The 19,757-nt window shown below is 39.5% G+C and overlaps 1 protein-coding gene across 1 annotated transcript in view; it reads right to left on the bottom strand.

The window, feature by feature from the left end:
• Positions 1-2,128: 2,128 nt before the first annotated feature.
• The window catches only part of LOC124788473 (leucine-rich repeat-containing protein 23-like), a 32,689-nt gene continuing 15,060 nt past the window's right edge, over positions 2,129-19,757 (bottom strand). The window contains exon 3 of the mRNA XM_047255744.1: positions 2,129-2,858. Within this exon, the coding sequence (XP_047111700.1) occupies positions 2,129-2,858 (730 nt within the window). The remainder of the gene's footprint in view (positions 2,859-19,757) is intronic.

A 19,757-nucleotide genomic window follows, 5' to 3' on the forward strand; every position in this document is an offset into this window, starting at 1 on the left:
TTTGCTTAATTCTGACATGTTTTTTTTTTTTTTTTAAATTTAGGATGTATTTTTTTAAAAGGGTGTAAATCGATGAAGTTTATAGCTCAATTACACATAGCATAATTACTTAAGGTGAAAATCTTTCTCACTTAAACTCAGACATTACTTTACTAATCACATAAAACCACCAAAAAGCATCTGTTTCATAGTTTGGAGTTGACACAGTTTGTTGTGTGTCCTGAAAAATTTACTCAACATTAGATATACCCTTTTAAAAAAACTCGATTCATATAGTTTTTTACATGTTCTTATTTTCTCCACATTAATTCTTAAGTATCTTCTTTATACTTTGTTCTTGAGGAACCAATCAACAAGTCACTCATTCATTTTCACGTGTGTCTTCCACTGACCTACACTGCGTCTAAAAGACATCTTGTATTAACTGCCGAATGAACAAACAAAGATCTTGTCATCTCAGCATAGGAGATATCATTGTGCATTATTTATCATAAACTAGCAGGCTAACCAGTCAGATGGGCCAGTATCCAGCCCTACTGCCAAAGTATCATTAAAAGTATATTTGAAGGGACAATAGAAGAGAAAAATGCAAAAGACAGACCGAGACTAGAATACATCAACAAGATCATGGAGATTACCAGCTGCAGCACTGCTCTCAAGAGGGTGGCTGAAGACAGAAATTAAAAGTGAACTGCTGCTAACCAATGTGATGGCTGAAGACCTAAGAAGAAGAACAGAAATTTATCTTTACTAGGAGCAGATGGCATGATGGTGATGAGTACTTCACTGATAACTGCATCTTGATCCTGATATGTGCTCCATAATCATGTTGTAGCTGAATGTGGCACTGTGTGCATTATCATTGGACATAATATAAGAGTGCCTAGCAGATATTTTTACAAGACTATCATTCTTGATTATTCATGTCTAAGGAAGGTTAGTTTATAGTGTTCTGTCAACATTAGGGTCAGTAGAGGTGAATATTAGCAACGTTGAAGAAGGATGGAGCACTATCAAAAGAAACACCACTGAAAAAAAAAACACAAAAGATGCAGAGAAGCCACAGGGTATTTAGCAGGTCATAAAAAAAGACCATGATGTTAAGCACCCACAAACATTCTTGCATAAGCATCTAGGATCCTTGTTCATAATCCAGTGACCACATTTTGTATTCAGCAATGTCTTGATTTGAGCTTATTAGCAGTGTCATTATATGAAGCACTGATCTAATCAGCAATTTCAACATGCTGAATATGACTGATCATGTACTTTGAATAATTGATTAAGGTGTTCTCTTTCTTGGCAACAAGGCTGTGACAATATTGTTCCAGTACGGATTCAGGAATCTTGGGCCTCACTATACTACATTTGGCATCTCTGCAGAAGGCAGTCCATGCAGAGAGAGAGAGAGAGAGAGAGAGAGAGAGAGAGAGAGAGAGAGAGTGGAGAGCATTCTGAAGTACTGTTTGAGTGGAGTGGTTGTAAAGAATGCTTGAAAACTAGGCTACTTGTTGACATGTCTCTGATTACAGCAAAGATAACTAATTATATGCACTAAACTTATTACTGCTCCAGAAAGAAATATGTGCATTACTGAATAACAGTCATTACCACTATATCATCAAATGGTTTCTTTTCGTAAATATATTTATCAGTTCTTTCTACCACCAAGTAACAATAAAATTCTGTAAGCAATAACACAAAAACAGCATTGTTATATTAACTGGATGACTCAGGGTAGGAAATTACAGCTAGAAAGACTAAAACAGGAACAGTGATGTGTGTGGACCGATTCATGAAGTTAGTTATTTATACCTGTACCACAATACAGCACTGGCAGACCAAGTATTGAGGCATATTCAAATCTAATCTCCATTTGAGTCCCTTACTTTACTTAATGAAATACTAAGCTGTCATATGACAAAGAATTACAAACATTCCGAAAGTAAAAATTGTTATACAGACTGCAGAACATTTTAGAACAAAACTATATCCATACAGTGTCTGTACTATTGTTTCACAAAGTTTACATGTCCTTGGCACAGTTGACAGTTTCTGAAAGTAAGCACCACTTGAAACTTGACGGGTATGAAGGGAGGGAACTTAAGAGTACCGTAAGTTGTCATTCTCAAATTTCATCTTCTTCGTCTGCCACCTGCTCGTCCTCGCCCTCCAGAACCTCCGTGCGGGCAGCAATCAGCTCCTCTGCAGCCATCAGCTCTTCCTCCTCCACAGCCAGCTTGTCTATCCTCTTCAGACGAGGCAGCTCGGACAACAATGACACACGGTACTCCTCCTCTGCAGCCTCGACCATCGGGTTCTCCGAGATCACAATTGTCTCCAGCACGGGCAGGCATGCCAGCTTCTTTAGCTCACTCATATCTTCAATCTTACAGCCGCGCAGGTTGAGGTATGTCAGATGAGCCATTTTGTTACTGAAGCCCATCAGCAACCTGAGAGGATTCTGCCGCAAGTGGAGGACACGCAGACTGGTGAGCGATTGCAGGTCCTCGAGTAGTTGGATAGAGTTCTGTGCCAGGTAGAGGTTCTCAAGTGTAGGTAACTGGATGCCTGCAGTGGAGGTGAGCGCATTGGCTCGGAGGTCTAGGGTGCGCAGCCTTTTGAGGATGTCAGGCTCCAGGCTGCAGATGTCACGGATCTGGTTGTGACTAAGTTCCAGGCACTCCAGCAGAGGATGCTCGATGCCATGTGTGTGTGTGATGCGGTTGCCATTGAGGATGAGCAGCTGCAAGTAGGGCATTGCTGGCATGGCAGCCGACTCCAGCAGGTTGTTCTCTGCCTTGATCATCACCAGGAATGGGATGGCCGCCAGCACATCCAGGCTTCCATCACGCAACCTGCACCATTCGAAATGCCGTACATGTACATTTCAAGCATTCCATTTCCACATCTATATGTACACTCCAAAAAACTACTACAGTATACAAACCAATATTACTGAGTTTTTGTCCTATTCCATTCATGTATTGTATAGAGGAAAAATGACTATCTATGTGACTCAGTGTACACAGGAAGTAATAAAAGTGGAAGTTGAGGAAAGACAAGTCCACATTAATTCAACTGGTATGTTCCTTCAGAGAGAGGACATGGCCCACCCCTTTCCTGAATCTTTTCCAAAGAGCTAGCGTATAGGCAGTAATAATTTTGAAGCTGATGAGACTAATAAGTCTAACCATTCTTTATTAAGAGAAAGGTGCATTCTTTGTTGAATTGAAACCTCAAATTTTAGACAGAAATCTAACATGTCATCAGGATAGACAGTGTATGACAACAGTCAGTTCTTGATACAATGACAAGTTTCTGATGATGCACATAGATCTGAAACCTTTGTTCATGTAGGTAAATATTAATTGCTACTGTCTCCTGGTAGTTTCTGTTTACACCTTGCAAAGAACAATATCTGTACACCTCTAAACATAACTGCATTAAAAGATAAAGCTTTAAATCTCTGAATTGATCATGTTTCTTAAGATAAAATACTATGCAGCCAGAACTGCTGCAATATCTCAACATTTGTTTGCTGAGCAGGGGATGTCTGGAAAATTTCCAACCACATTTAGTACACATATGACTTATTAACTAGGGAGAAAAATACTGAGTGTGGATAGTAATAAGATAGCATGTAAAAATAACCAAAAAGAACTGGCTGTGTCATATCCACAATATTCGGGATCAATAGGCTGACTAGTGACAGTTACAATGACAGCTGTCCCACATGGTTTTCAAAGCTGGTACACTTACTCCAATTCATGTTCTCCTGAACCAATATTCATAGAAATTTTGTGGAGTTTACCATTCCTAATTGTTTACTAAGGCGATTTATAGTGAGGGTTGTTCTATTTGGTCTGAAGGACCAGTGTGACAGTTTTCTCTATGTAAATGATTGTTTATATTGAAGGTCCATTAGAGTTTGATGAAGACATATTATAAATAGTTGGACGGAACAACACATCGAGTGTTGGAAGTGAATACCCTCTAAGTGACATGATTCCACACTCAGTATGAGAGTATCTGATGGGTTGCTCATTTTCCTGCTATTTCCCAGTAGCTACACGCATTCCATCAGATGTGGGGGAAATATTGCTACTGAAGTGGCAGTAATTGGAAAGTTTGTAATTTCTCCTCATTAGAATACATAATTGGTACAGTTGGAGATAATGTCCCACTGATACCACTCATTATAAGATGCAGATACAGCGGAGACATTACCTACAACAGTTTCAGACATGAAGTTTGCAACCGAGGCAGTACAATTTTGCTGTTTCTCTGCATATAACAAACTGAATGGTTGGCATAGAATTGTGTCCAGTTATGAAATTCGAAAGTGGTTGGTGTTCCACTGTGACTAAAATGGTGTGGTGAGTGTTGTAAAGTAGATCTTCCATAATCATGAAGGCATAAACTGAATCCATAACAAATGGATGTAAATAGTAAAGAGGTCAAAGGTGCTAACTGAGAGACAGGAAAATACTATGATGCAGACAGTGTGAAAAAATAAAATAATTACTGAAAAATCACTTCTAATTACACTCAATCAAATCAGAGTCATGTTGATTAATGTTATTGTTATTTCTCATGGTATACAGGGTGAATCATCTAAAACTTGCCCCACAAATATTGCAGAAATGGAAAGTGCTGTTGATGTGCAGTTTTCGCGCAATGGATTGGTAGTCAGGGGCTGATATTGTTAGCCAATCAACAGACTTTAATAATATTTAGAAAGTGTATTTTCTATGAAAAAAACTAGAATGTCAAGGGTGTTTATTGCAGAATTCTAGTGTAAGTCCTTTATGAGAGATCATATTTTGAAAAGTTTCCACACTGACAGTTGTTTGTAGCATTCAAAATGCGTAGTTGCTAGGTACGATGTTGTTATTCCTTGATGGCACTGCGACTTACTAGTCAGTTCATGTATGACAGTCCAAGCAGTAGATTGTGAGTGGACAATGGGATTTATCAATACAGAAAAAGCTGACATGCTCATGGTGTATGGAGAGTGTAGGAAGAATGTAGTTTGTTCTTATATGGTGTATGTGGCAAGGTACCCCAATAGACGTCAACCATCTCAGCAATCATTTATCAGCCAGTTGCATGAAAGCGATATTTTAACACCTAGATAATATAACAGGATCATAACATAAGAGAGGGGAATTCATCTTCTTGCTGCCATTACAGCTGATACACATGTTAGCTTACATGCAATTGCACAAGGAAGTGGCATGAGCCAGGCAAGCGTCCTATGCATTCTCCATCAACATAGGTTCCGTCCCTATCAAATCTGTCTCCATCAAGAGCGGCATAGAAACAATTATAGGAATTGCATTAACTTCTGTACATGAGCATTAAAACAAGATACTCCAGATGCATCATGTATCTTGTTTAGTGAGGAAGCCATATTTACTAACCATAGCCAGATAAACCACCAAAACATGCACTACTAGTTTGTTGACAATCCATGTTGACTTCATCATATGGAATGTCAGCATCCATGAAGTGTAAATGTGTAGTATGGAATAGTGAATCAGCAGCTCACAGATAGAACACTAAACATGCACAAGTATCTCAGCCTCAGTATCCCAGCCTCCTAATAGACCATCTTTCACAGATGCTAGAAGACATTTCTCTGCAGACTAGGAGGAATCTGTAGTATCAATATGATGGCTGTCCAACATATAGTACACAAAGTATTACAGCATGTCTTCAGGAATTGTTTCCAAATTGTTGAACTGGACACAGAGAACCTGTACCTTGGCCAGCCCGTTCCCGGGATTTGATGCCTGTAGACTTTTTTCTGTGGAGAAAACTGAAAGATGGTGTCTACAAGGGTGTACCATGATACACAATGATGTATTACTGCAGCCTGCTTGGACATCTCTGCTGAAATTCTAGCAAATGCGCAGTAGTAGTTCCATATTGGATTGGAAGCATGTATTGGCACTACAGGCGGTCATTTTGACACAACCTGCAATGGCCAGTTGTCTTGTTACTGTTCATAATCCACATAACTAGCATATGCACTTCTGTTGTTCTTTGGTGTGTGCTACCACAGGTGTTGTTAAGTGTTGGTGTGGGAACTTTTCAAAATATGACATCTCATAAACAACTCACACACATAATCTGCAACAAACACCACTGACATTCTAATTTACTCTAATTTTAGTTGGTTAATGTCAATATGCATTGTTCCACTTGAAAAGGTATATGTTTGCACATAAAATAAAATATCTAAGAATTATTACAATCTGTTGATTGTCTAACAGTATGAACCTCTGACTACCAATCCATTCTGTGAAAACCGCAGATCAATAGCACTTTCCATTTCCACAATATTTGTGGTGCAAATTGTGGGTGATTCAATCTGCACATGCTGATGTGCAAAACTTAAGGACAAAAGTAACTTTCACATGATGTGTTACTGCCAAGTACCACAGCTCAATGAAACTTGGATCATTTATAGAAAGAACTGCTACAGTATGGCACAGCAGGTAATAGTAAGAAATAAGCAATGAGACAAACAGAAATGACACTTTTATTCAAAGACAATAATTACGCTGAAGTCATTATGGTTTATGATGGCCATGAACAGTATAAACCATGGGAAACGGTTCTTAATAGACAAGTCTAATCACCACACATGGTAACTGCCATGCTCCCACTGTCCACCTAAAGGGTTTGGAAACTCCTCAGACAATGAAGCATCACAGGTTTGCGCATGTACAATGCATTGCCTCCCTGGACTGTATCGATCACAAGAAGGACAACGAATGGCAGGACAAGCACCACCAAAGGTCCTCTGTGTCAGGGATCTACATCCTCCGCCATGTCGTGTGCGGAACTGGATCAGCATGAATTCCTCCACACCCCATCTACATAGGATGGCACAATCCAACATGTCAAAAGTTCACTCCACTGGCACTTTCGGCCAATTAATGCACTGGTTCTTAGCAGCCCATTCAGTCAGAGCATGGTAGGAAGCCACCACAGTGGGACCTATGACTGTACAGTAATATCCCAAGACATACCTGTGGGCCAACCATGCCGAAAGCTCAACCTACATCATTAGGGTTTATCAATGGAATAGTCTTTATGTCCATTGATGTTTATTCACTGTGTGTTCCAGGCATATGCCTGTTACTGTCTGAGGAACTGTATTATTTTTTGCTAAGATGATATTTCCTTCATTGTTAAATATTTCCATTGTGGTTGCAATAAACCCTTGTTCTTTATTCCTGGGTCTCGTTATTTATAATCAGGCATCTCCCTGAGGGAGATACAGCAGTAATGCATACTCTCCAACATGTTCCCATGCTGCCCACGAGGTTGTTAAGGAGTTCTTGTGGTAGGGCATTCCATTCCTCCACCAGTGTGGTTGGCACCTGCTGGCTGGTTGTTGGTCCACGTGGATGTGCTGCAATATGTCTCCCCAATGCATTCGATACATGCTTGATGGGATTTAAGAATAAAGTTGGGGAAACGAGCAGGTCAGTCCATTCACTGAATATCCCCTTGTTCCAAGAGCTCCTTAACCTGTGCACTTTGATGTGGTTGTTCACTGCCATCCATAAAAATGCAATCAGGGCCGAATGCTGTCCTGAAAAGGCACATATGGGGATGAAGTATAGTGTCACGATTAATAATGATTGGTGAGTGTACCATGTTTGAAGATTTGGAGACCAGTATGGCCATGCAACATCATTCCTCCCTGCTCCATAGCACCTGGACCATCAAAACAATCATGTTTGACAATAATTGTGAGTGCACTACACACCTTCATATGGCGGGAGATGGGAACACTTAACTTTTTAAGCAGATACTTGATAACAGTTAAAGAGTTTGTACATTTGATTAGTCAGTATATGCTACAGGTAAAAATTTCTCAAAGACCATCTCAAAAAACGGGGGGAGGGTGATTCAGGGTTGTCTTACTGTCTGGTAAACACAATAAATAAATTGAAATATTGTGTGAATGGGAAGAAAGACAGATCATTATTTGAATATATTACTGACAATAACACACTGGAAACAGAAACAACTGTAAAATACATGTGAGAAAGATCTAATATGGACAACTATGTAAAGAAACTTTTAGTGAAATAACAGACAATACTGATCACTCATGAGGAAATGTAATTCACACATAATAGACAGAGCTTAAAAAACCCTTATTGAACAGATTATTCAGTATCTCTCATCAGTTGGTGATTCTTATTACATTATCTGATCAAAAGTATCTGGATTCCCTTTGTAATGTGGAATTGATTACTAGATATGAGAGACAGACTCACCACTATAAAAGAAAACAAGGAGTATTATGTTGATAGTAGCAAAGTAGTAACAGCAGAATATGTCAATCAGGAGAGCTCAGTTACTTCCAATGTGGACTAGTCATAGGATGACACTAGAGTAACAAATCCATTAAGGATATTTCGACTCTTCTAAAGCTGCCCAAGTCAATTGTTGGTACTGCAACTGTGTGGTGGAAATGCAAAAGAACAGTTGCAGCTTAACCTAGACCAGACAGACATCATATACTGATAGAGAGTTTTGATGGAAGGAAGTAAGATTAAAGTTTAAGGTCCCATAAACAGTGAGGGCATTAGAGACAGAGCGCAAGCTCATATTACAAAGGGATGGGGTAGGAAATTAGCTATGCCCTTTTCAAGGAAACCATCTCAGCATTTGCCTGGAGGAATTTAGGGAAATCACAGAAAACCTAAATCAGCATGGACAGATGCAGATTTTAATTGTCATCCTTCCAAACGCTCATACAGTATGCTAATCACATGCCACCTCACTGGGTAGGGAGTGTAGAGAATTGTGGAGGCTAGCTGTAAAAAATCAGATGAAATCTGCAGAAGGAACTTGTGAGTTCCATAGTGCTACTGGTAGACCAGCTAGCTCAACGGCTATATGTGGGGATTAAAAACAATTGGGTACAATGGTCAAGCAGCTTCTTGCAAGCCACAAATTTCTGTAGACAGTTTTACCTGACACTTGAGGTGGCGTAGAGGGCAACGCCAGTGAATGTGAGAAAATAGGTGATTTGGAGTGATGAATCATGCTAACCTCATGACATTCTGATGTAAGGGTTTTTTGACAAATGTCTGGAGAATATTACCTGTCATCGCATGTAATGCCAACAGTGAAGCATGGAGGAGGAGTTTTTTTTTGTGATTAGGACATGGTCCCCTCACTGCACCTAAGAAAACATTAAATGTGGAAGGATATGAACATATTTTACAGCATTACGTACTGAATGAAGTAGAGGAACCATTCGCAGACTATGATTGTATCAGCATGACAATGCACACTACTGTAAAGCAGCATCTGTCAGGCAATTATTTGTGGACAATAACATTCCTGAAATGTACTGGTCTGCCCAGGGTCCTGACCTGAACCCAGAGGAATACCTTTGGGATGAGTTAAAACATCAGCTTCACTCCAGATCCCAGTGTCCAACATCACTACCTTCTCTGGGATCAGCTCTTGAAGAAGAATGGCCTGTCATTCCTCTACGGACATTCAGACACCTCACTGAAAGTGTCCTCAGTAGAGTTCAAGCTGTCATAAAGGCATAGGATGAACACACCAGATATTAATGTCCACCCAAAGGTTTATGGATACTATTGATTAGATAGTGAAAATATAAGTAAAAAAAGTAGGTACACAGGATATAAATAAGAGTGACAAAGTCTGTCATGGATTATTTAGCAAGAATGAGAGTTATACACAGATGTTCACCAAATTACGGTGGAAGATGTTACATGAGAGGTGGTATGTTTCAGAGTTTTACTATTGAAATTCTGTGAAGTAACATACTACTTCTTCCCTTGTACATCTTAATCTGGCACAAAAATCAAGGAAATCAGAGCTCATACCATGGTTCAGCAAAGTCATTCTTCCCACAATGTACCACTGCAATTGGAACAGGAAAGGAAGGAAATGGTAGTGATACCCAGAAGTGTCTTCCACTAAATATTACAAGATGGTGTGCAGAATGCAGATGTACAGGGTGTAATGAACTGATGTCAACAGACTTTGAGGGTCTGTAGAGGGTGTCATGAAGAGCACGTTGAGAATAGGAATCCATGTCAGAAACATCGTCCGAAGACAGGCACTTCAACATTTTAAAGTTATAGAAGCAAACACCTGCAGCTAGGTCGGCTAGTTTGCATCAAATGTAAGTTTGAACTGTGATGGATCATAAGTGGAGCTCCTAGCAACATACCTGCATTCATTATATTATATCGTGTCAAATATGGCCATGCCTGTAACATCTCCATAGAGCATACAAACTCACTTTTACTGCCAAAGGACTGGCCCTGCTGCAATTGTTGGCCTCTTATCATCAATACTTTCTACAATACCTGGATGAAGTTTTTGGACATAAGCAGCTATCCTCAATACGGTCATCATGACCCATCCTACAATCCCTAGAAGTTTATCTGTATGATTTCATTACAACCAATCTGCAGATGTAGAAAACTGAGGTGCCTTGTGAACTGGATGACAAATACCTTCAAGTGACTGCTGTTTTATACTGACACAAATTTCTATAAAATAGTGATAAATTTTGTTAAGAGATGTGATTGTCAGTAAGGGTGATTCGGAAGAATTTTGCACGAATTTTCAGGCTGGCATAACTAACAACTGTTTGGTGGAAGCTATTTTAAGTGATTGGTATCAGACTTTTGTCATCAGACTTTTGTCAAAATGAATGAAGATCACTATCATGCAATCGCCAACATTTGTAAAAGTGTCCGTGTCTCATACAAAAATTAAGTTGAATGAAGTTCATGTCAACAGTGCCAAAGCCGATCAGTTTTGAATTAAAATGATTAAAGAAGCGCATCTCAAGGTCAAAAGATAGTAAGACTAATACAGCAACTCTAAACTTCATTTACTAATGCCACCAGTTGTGATTTTTCTAGATGCACCTTGTACAATCACAACAAATGAGCAGTTCACTACAGATGTGTTCTTGATCTCTGCCAGGACGCCAAAGCGGTGAGCCCCTACGCAGCCTCATGGAAATTGGTATGTAGAAATATTCTGAGCAGGTGAAGGAAGTAATGCAGATTTATGTAGATCCAAATGGTTAATACATTGAAAGTGATCGCAATTGACTCAACAGATCCTATAAGAATGAGTTTTTCCTTTTTTATATTTTTTTATAGGTGATGAAGAACAGAAACTGTTTATTGTTGTTTGTAGACAAAGAAGAAGTCTTTAATAGTGTATCTCTAACCATTCCATAGAAAAGCTTAAACATCAAGAGGAATAAATCCAAAAATAATAAAAGTAATTCAAACATTATTCAACAGTAAAAATAGGCAAAATGTTGTAAACAGCATTTCGAGGAACTATGCAAGGAATATTGTGTTTCATTTACAATATATTAAATATATACAATAACTCACCCCCCCCAAAATGTAAGGAAGTCAGTAAATGAAAATAAAGCACCATCATTAAAATTCACAAATGGCTACCTGGTTTTCACCTAAGAATATTAGGACATAGAGCATATGAATAAAAATAGTTATAATTCTGCATCATCCACTACGTGTTTCGATGGTATCTATTGTTATCAGGTGGAAGGTGTCTTTTACAAGGCTGCTCTTGTTTTAAGCACTGTCAGTATCAACGCAGCAGCATATTATGTGGCCAACAACTGCAGGATGTCTTGCTATAGTTTGTTGGAATAGCACAACATGCTATACATGCAATAGAAATCCAACAGTTGGGGACCAACAAGCTAGTAGACAACAATCCTCAATTGACTGCATCAGCTTGTTTAAAAAAAAACTGTTAATGATGCCATCAATGTTAAAGCTAAGTGCAAGTGAACTTTGTGCACTACTGAACGATGCTTTAAGCAATATGCAAGCACTGATGGCATTACAAGTAGATGTGCCTTCACAAGAGCAATACATATTAACACCACCGCTCCTTATTAAAAGGGCTGAGCAGTCTATAACAAGAGTTTAAAAGCAGTGAGTTTTAACAGCTTCCTGACATTTTAAGAAAGGTGCACTTTTCTGTGCTGCATGTCATATAATCAGTCTTGAGCACTGCACAAGTACCACACATTCAAACAAACCACATGGCACAGCCGACTATTAATTCATAGAAAAGGTGCAATCTGCTCAGAAACAAAACACCATGTATCGGTACTAGAGGGTTCCTGTATAAGCAGTTTAATGTTGTCTGTTGAATGTTTAGTTTTGCTGAAATTAACTGACACCTTGCCTGAACATACATAAGGAGTGTTGAAATGACAAGGTACATAGTGTTGTAATAGCCAAACTACAAGAACTTTGCATAGGCCCCTTTGGGTAACATAGTGAGACATCTAGGTAAGTGAATGTAGTGTTGTCACTTTCACCCAAAAAGATTCAAAGTTATGCCCTCAGAAGACAAGGTGATGCTGACCAACTTCTGTGGTCCGATACTCATTGACTCTCTCAAGCACGGACAAACCATTAACAGTGATGGGTATAGTGAGACACTCCATAGCCTACACAGGTCCGTCAAGAGCAAACAGCCTGGACTGCTCAGGAGGGGATGATTCTGCTCCAAGATATTGAGCATTTGCGTGTCTTCACGGTCATGCAAAGTGTAACAGCCAAGTTCATGTTGGTGCTGCTTGAGCATCTGTCCTACAGCCTGGACATGCTGCTGTGTGATTCCATGCATTTGGTCCACTTAAACACATTTCATTGTGAAGCGCTTCAACTCACACGACAAAGTGAAGGACACAGTGGAGCTCTGCTCCTGTCACAGCCACAGGAATTCTGGGAACAAGGAATACTTTGGCTCATGGAACAGTGGGAAGTGGTGCTCAAGCCTCTAGAGATTCTGAATGAAGACTTCAGTTACAGCCATGGTGGTGTTTCACACCATAATTGATCCCAGTATGTGGTACTTGCAAAGTGTACAATTAACTGATCCAGAGTTTTGGTTACCTGGAAAGATTGATGTATTGCTAGGAGCAGAATCTTGTCTGCCCATTCAATGGTCAAGAACTATCTCCATAGGAGATGATCATCCCATGCTTCAAGAGACAGAAGTAGATGGAATCATATCAGGCCAGTAGAAAATGGTAGAGTACACAAATCTGTCACTGCGGCAGGTCATCTTGTGCTTTGTACAAAGTGACATGGTTGCTCAAACACATTCAGTTTTGGGAGGCAGAAGAATTACAAGTTACAATGACAAAAGAGCAGGACAGTATGAAGCACATTTCACTGAACACAGGATGAGAGATTCCACAGGCAGATTTGTTGTCTGCCTTCCATTTCGCCAAGAGCAAGATAATTTAGGTGATTCTGTCCTCACTGCAGCAAACACTTCTCTCAGACTGAACAGAATCAAGCGAGAGAACTGAAGCTTAAGGGAAGCTACACTGACTCCATGAAGCGATACGATGACATCTGTAGGGAATCATTTGTTAGAGATACAAGAAATCATATTAGCTGCAGTATGGAACCATGTACCTATTACGGAGAATCCATTTCATCTTTTATCATGAGGAGCATCTCCTGCAGATCTCCAAGAAAACAGCCTTTGGTGGGAGGAACCAGCCTGGCTTAAAGAAGACACCACTTCACAGCCTGTAACTTACCTTTAACGATTTTGCATCTCAAGAGTTGCCACAAGAAAAGGCTAAAGTCCTCTATCACATCAGCGGAGCAATCGGAGATGGTCTCATCATTCAGTTCTCAAAATTATCATGATTGCAGTGGATAATGGCATACTGTCTCCGGTTTGCAAGACTGCAGAGGAAACAACAATAATTGCTGAATGGTATCACAATGAACTGCAGGACATCTTGCTACGATTTGTCAGAATAACACAACAAGCTGTACATGCAATGGAAATCCAACAGTCAGAGACCAACAGGCTAGTAGACAGTACCGGTAATAGAAAGCTCAAATCACTGTATTGTATCCTTGGTGACATAAGTTACTACAGGTTGGAGGCAGGCTACGAAATGCTTATCTGTCATATGATGAGAAGCATCAACTCATACTGCCACTTCACCATCATCTCACGAGACTAATAGTGGAAGATGAACATCGTCGCCAGGCAGGATTAGCTGAGCGGTCTAAGGTACTGCAGTCGTGGACTGTGTGGCTGGTCCCGGCGGAGGTTCGAGTCCTCCCTCGGGCATGGGTGTGAGTGTTTATCCTTAAGATAATTTAGGTTAAGTAATGTGTAAGCTTAGGGACTAATGACCTTAGCAGTTAAGTCCCATCATCTCAGGAAGCAATAGTGGGCACCTAACAGGCGAAGTCCAGCACAGCATGTTCTGTGTCAGTGCTTGACTTTTCTGAGATTACTGGTAAAGCCTGCACAACAGCTCATGGGAAACTTGCCACACCCTTGTGTAGAAGCTGTGAGGCCTCTGTTCCATTATGAGATTAATTACACAGGACCGTACTAAGTGAAAACTGGCTCATGGCGATCTATATTAAAGGAAAAAATGCTATGTTGCCCCTATTTGTGTGCTTGGCGACATAGGTGGTGCATTTGCAGGTACCGGTAGTTGGCAATATGACTGTTGAGGCATTCCTGTCAGCCCCTAGAAGATTTGTTATCACCACAGGTTAGGTGTCAAAACCTGTACAGTGACAATGGGGCAAACATTATCAGGGCTTGTAAGGAACTCTCAGAGTTACAAGCTGCTATGAGCAGTCATTATGAGCATACACAGGTGTAGCAGGATGCAAACCTACTTCCTCCGACACAATAACCATGAACCTCTAACCGTACTACCACAACGTTCGCATACAACACTCGGCATTTGTATCATTTATCTTAGGCTCTCCTAAAAGCTTTTTTCTACTGGCATGTTGTTAACTGACATTTAACTGTAATAAATTGTACCAAGATTGACACTTGTGGTAAATCTTTAATGCACCATTGTCTTGAAACGGCATACTGTCATAACACACAGGTTATAACATTACGGCATGTAGACAGTATATCATGGCAATCAACTGCGACCATAAACAAAAGAGAACTTGAACTGTCCCTGGAGTGAAGATCTGTGCAAGGGAATGAGCCCTACCTCTATTTCGAAGAGCTGCCATCCTACGTCCACGTTCTGTACTTCCACAAAAGCGGAACTGACGTAAAGATCATAGGCATCGCTGACTTGTTATGTTGTGGTGAGAGCCGCAATCGAATCCCTTTATGCACCAGGATTAGTCTCTTCACTCATTACAAAGTAAGAAAAAGAAAACTACAATCCACAACACAAAGTAAATTTAAATACACAAAGCTAGTGACTACAGGACAATTGTTTGCTGCAATTGGCTGTGGTAGTTCAGGCCCGCTCTTTATCGGCAACCATAATTCAAAACATTTTGCATCTAAAACTGCCACAATATAGTGTCGGCATAATACAGAAGCAACATAATATGGATCAAATCTAATCTGGAGGCGTCAAAGTAGCAAGCGAGGGCCCTCACATGACGTGAAAATGTTACTCGTTATTCTTGTTTCAGCTGAGCTGTCCCTAAAGATAACTGTTGTCACTTATATTTGACAGCGTAGATCACTATATGGCTTCCCTGCTCATAAGTTGTCCTGCTCACATGTATGCCTTTATTTATCAACCTGAACTATCCAAAAGCAGCATGGAAAATAGTTAAAGCAGAAACAGGGCTAATTGCAGAAAATTTACCTGTTCCTCTAAGTGCAGTTGAACTAAATAATAGTTTCATAAATTCTGGAGAATTAGCTATGACAGATGAAAGTGATTTAGATGATAGTGAGGACAGACATTGCAGGAAACAGAGTTGACAGGAAACTTGCCAAAATTTGAATGGAGAACCATTTATCCTCTGGATATACTGGATGTAGTCAGATCACTAAGCAACTCCAGAACTGAGGACATCCATGGTTTTTCTAATTTTACCATAAAGAAAATAATAGACACTATATGCATTCCACTGTCTTACTTAATCAATAGGATGTTTACAGAGGGAACATTTCCAGGCTGCCTTAAACTGACAATTGTATTGCCCATATGCAAAAAGGGAAACAGAAATTCACCCCAAAATTACAGACCTATAGCAATAGTATCAATATTATCTAAAATTATTGAAAAATTAATGAAAGACCAATTAAACGATTTTTTTGAGCATCACAACCTTCTCAATAAGGCTCAGTATGGATTCAGAACTGGGCTATCAACAATAAAAGCAGTTCAGAAAGTTGTCTTATCAATTTTACAAGGTTTTGAAAATAGGGAACATACCTATACAACTTTAGTTGATTTAACCAAGGCATTTGACACTGTCTCACATAGCATTTTAATTAAGAAACTAGAAAAATATGGAATAACTGAAACAGAACTATTACTGCTGAAATCATATTTGACAAACAGAAACCAAATGGTCTATATAAATTGAAACAACAAATCTGACCTTCTCAAGGTAAAATATGGAGTCCCACAAGGATCTGTACTGGGACCTTTCTTATTCATTGTGTATGTGAATGACCTGCCCAACACATTACCATATAAATCTGTAATGTATGCTCATGACACAACTTTTATAACGTCACATAATGATGTGAATGTTGTCAAACAAATGAACAAATCCATGATGGAAAAGGCAGCTCACTGGTTCCATGAAAATAGGCTGTCCTTAAATAAAAATAAAACTGAACACATCCTCTTTTCCCTTAGAGATATTAATGATGAACCAAATGAACTCAGACATTCAGTAAAATTGCTAGGCATTTATCTTGATACCAAATTGTGCTGGAATACCCACATAGAAAAGCTGTGCAGTAAGTTGGCAAGAGTTCTATATCTCCTTAAACTGAAGGATTGTGTCAGTAAGGAGTGCATACTTATGGCATACCATGCCTATTTTCATACTCATCTGCATTATGGAATACTTCTTTGGGGAAACTTTGCTGAGGCGAAAGATGTTTTCCTCTGGCAGAAGAAAGCCATTAGATGTATTTTTGGTGTGAGCAATTTAACATCTTGCAGACAGTACTTCATTGAGCACAAAATTCTTACAGTTCCCAGTCTATACATACTTAAAGCACTTATGCATGCCAAAGAGAATGCCCACATGTATGAAAGCAGGTCAGATGTGCACTCATATGAAACCAGCAATAGGAACTTATTAGACATTCCTTGGACATGTTTGAGTAAAATCCAAAATAATTTTTTAAATGCTGGCAAAACATTTTATAACAATACATCACATGGAACGAGGGAATTGCATGAGAATAGATTTAAAGTGGTGGTAGAGACATGGTTGAAAGAGAAAGCATTCTATAGCATAAGTGAATTCCTACATAATGAAAAAATATGGTTCTCTATTATTATAAATGTGATTGTGATCAAAGAAACTGTAATTTATGTCATACAACCATACTGACCTTTTGTATAATCATATACCATATTTTAACTTTCGTGTACTCATTTGTACCACTATCTGTATAACTATGTAACTACTGACCTCACGTATAATCATTTGTATAACCATCTGATGGTGCCTATACAACCCAAAAGTTGTCTACAGGTAAATAAATAAAATAAATAAATAAATAAGTGATACTGGAGTTTCTTGCAAGTACAATGAATAGTAAATTAGCAAATGTCATTATTGCTTTAATAGATTATACCATTCTAAAAAGGAAGAAATAAGCTAAAAATCTCTCGAACCTTCATACTTGGTCAAGGGACCCGATCATCTTTGGCAAACAAAAAAAAGAATGTAATTTGTAAATATCATCAGCCTCTCATCCATTTTTTCGTATCTTCAACTCTCTTCACTTCCTTATGAAGCATAGTACTAAGGTTTGGATAAGCTGTTTTATGTCAGCTGTAGCTTCCCTATTAGATGAACTTCTCATAAACTAAGTAGTGTGTCCAATTATTATTTGTATCATCATAGTCCTTGTTTGTAATTTGCTAGAAATACAGAAATGATCTATTCAATTAAATTAATCTATTTATAATTTCTAAAGAAATCTTCACTGAAGTAATAAAACGCCACACACCTTGTGATTTATCTGTACCAGAGAAACAGCACAATTTTCTCGTTTTGTCTCAAAGTGCTGCGACTCAGTCAACATCACACATATCTGGTGATTTTGGTGCATATTCGTGTTGTTGCAATTCAACTGATGTCTCATCCATGAAATTTCTTGATTAAACTACACATTAGCGAACACATATGTCTAACCCGCTGTTGCAAATAGCGCCAGACATTTTTGACTGTATTAAGATCAGGTGATTTAGTGGGCCAGCTGAGGTGCAATAGTGCATCTGAGTGTTCATCAAATCAAGAACATTTACATGCAATACCGTGAAATGGTTGTTGTCATCTTGAAAGATCAGAGTGCCCACAGCATGCTCATGGTGAAGATGTAGGAGAAAGGGCTGAACTTGGTAGCCTATTATGTTTAAATAAACATCCTGGTTTATGCTCACCTTGAATGTGGGCCCAAGCCATGACATGAAAAAGACCCTCAAAACACCACAAACTATCTCCAGGAGCCGTCGGCATACTCAGTGACTTGCATCCTTTGAAAAGAGGAAAAATTGCAACTTGTTGGATCCAATTTGCGTGTTGTTTGGCATATTGAAAACATGCAGCTTTATGTGCCACTGTGAGAAATGGCCATTTTCGAGGTACTCGACTCCAGATGTCTATTGCATCCAGTTTTCTTCCTAATATTCACTCGGGAACTGGTTGACATTGACTGGCATTCAGCGGCAGCGGCAATTCCTGTCTGGTTTGAATCCAATTGTCACTGAAAAGGAGGGCCACTCATCTCTGTTCCATGTCAGTTACAGTCTTTGTATGGCCACTATTCCTTCGCTGTGCTATGTAGCCATGAGAGGTACACTATTCCTTGTAGATGTGCAATCCACATTGATACACCAACAGATCAAGCAACTTCATTCACAATGGGGTCGTGGATACGTCCAAACTCATTAGCTCCTCTCTGCCATTATGTCACGTCTCCAGGTCAATCTATCTTACAGTATTGATTCTGAGTGGCACATATACCGGATGGTGATGAAAAAATGATGAAGACAACACAACACCCAGTTCCTGCACGGAGAAAATCCCTGATGCAGCTGGGAATCAAACTTGGGCCCTCTAGAATGGCAGTCCGTCACGCTACCCATTTAGCTATCGGGGCATACACGGGGTGCAATGAATACACAGAAATGCCATATTTAGGGTACTTTTCCTACACGTGTTGCGCATTAAGAGCCACTACACTGACTGTATGTGACTGTATGGTGTGGATTCTCAAACACATTTATTCTCGGTCTGCTCTCCTTTGAAGAGAATATATCCAGAGGACCTGTCGGGTGTACAGTGACATCCTCATGTCAATGAAACCTCCATGTACAGCATGTGGTTCCTTCTTTGGAAGAGCCCAAGTGAGTGGAAACCACTGTTTTCATGCAAAATAGGGTAACACCTCACATCGCTCGTCGAGTGTAAGATCTGCTTAATGCAAGCTTCCACGAACGTGTTATGTCCAGAGGTTTTCCAGATACATGGCCTGCAAAATTCCCTGATCTGAATCCATGTGGCTTTTGGCCTTGTGGATATTTAAAAGAAAGTATTTACCAGGGACATGTTCGATCTCTACCTGATCTGAGGACCAGCATATAGGAAGACATTGCTCAGATTCCACTGGAACTGCTTCGAGGAACTGCTGATCACATAATTTTATGTATG

This window comes from Schistocerca piceifrons, chromosome 3 (genome assembly GCF_021461385.2).
Source record: "Schistocerca piceifrons isolate TAMUIC-IGC-003096 chromosome 3, iqSchPice1.1, whole genome shotgun sequence".
NCBI classification, from domain to species: domain Eukaryota; kingdom Metazoa; phylum Arthropoda; class Insecta; order Orthoptera; family Acrididae; genus Schistocerca; species Schistocerca piceifrons.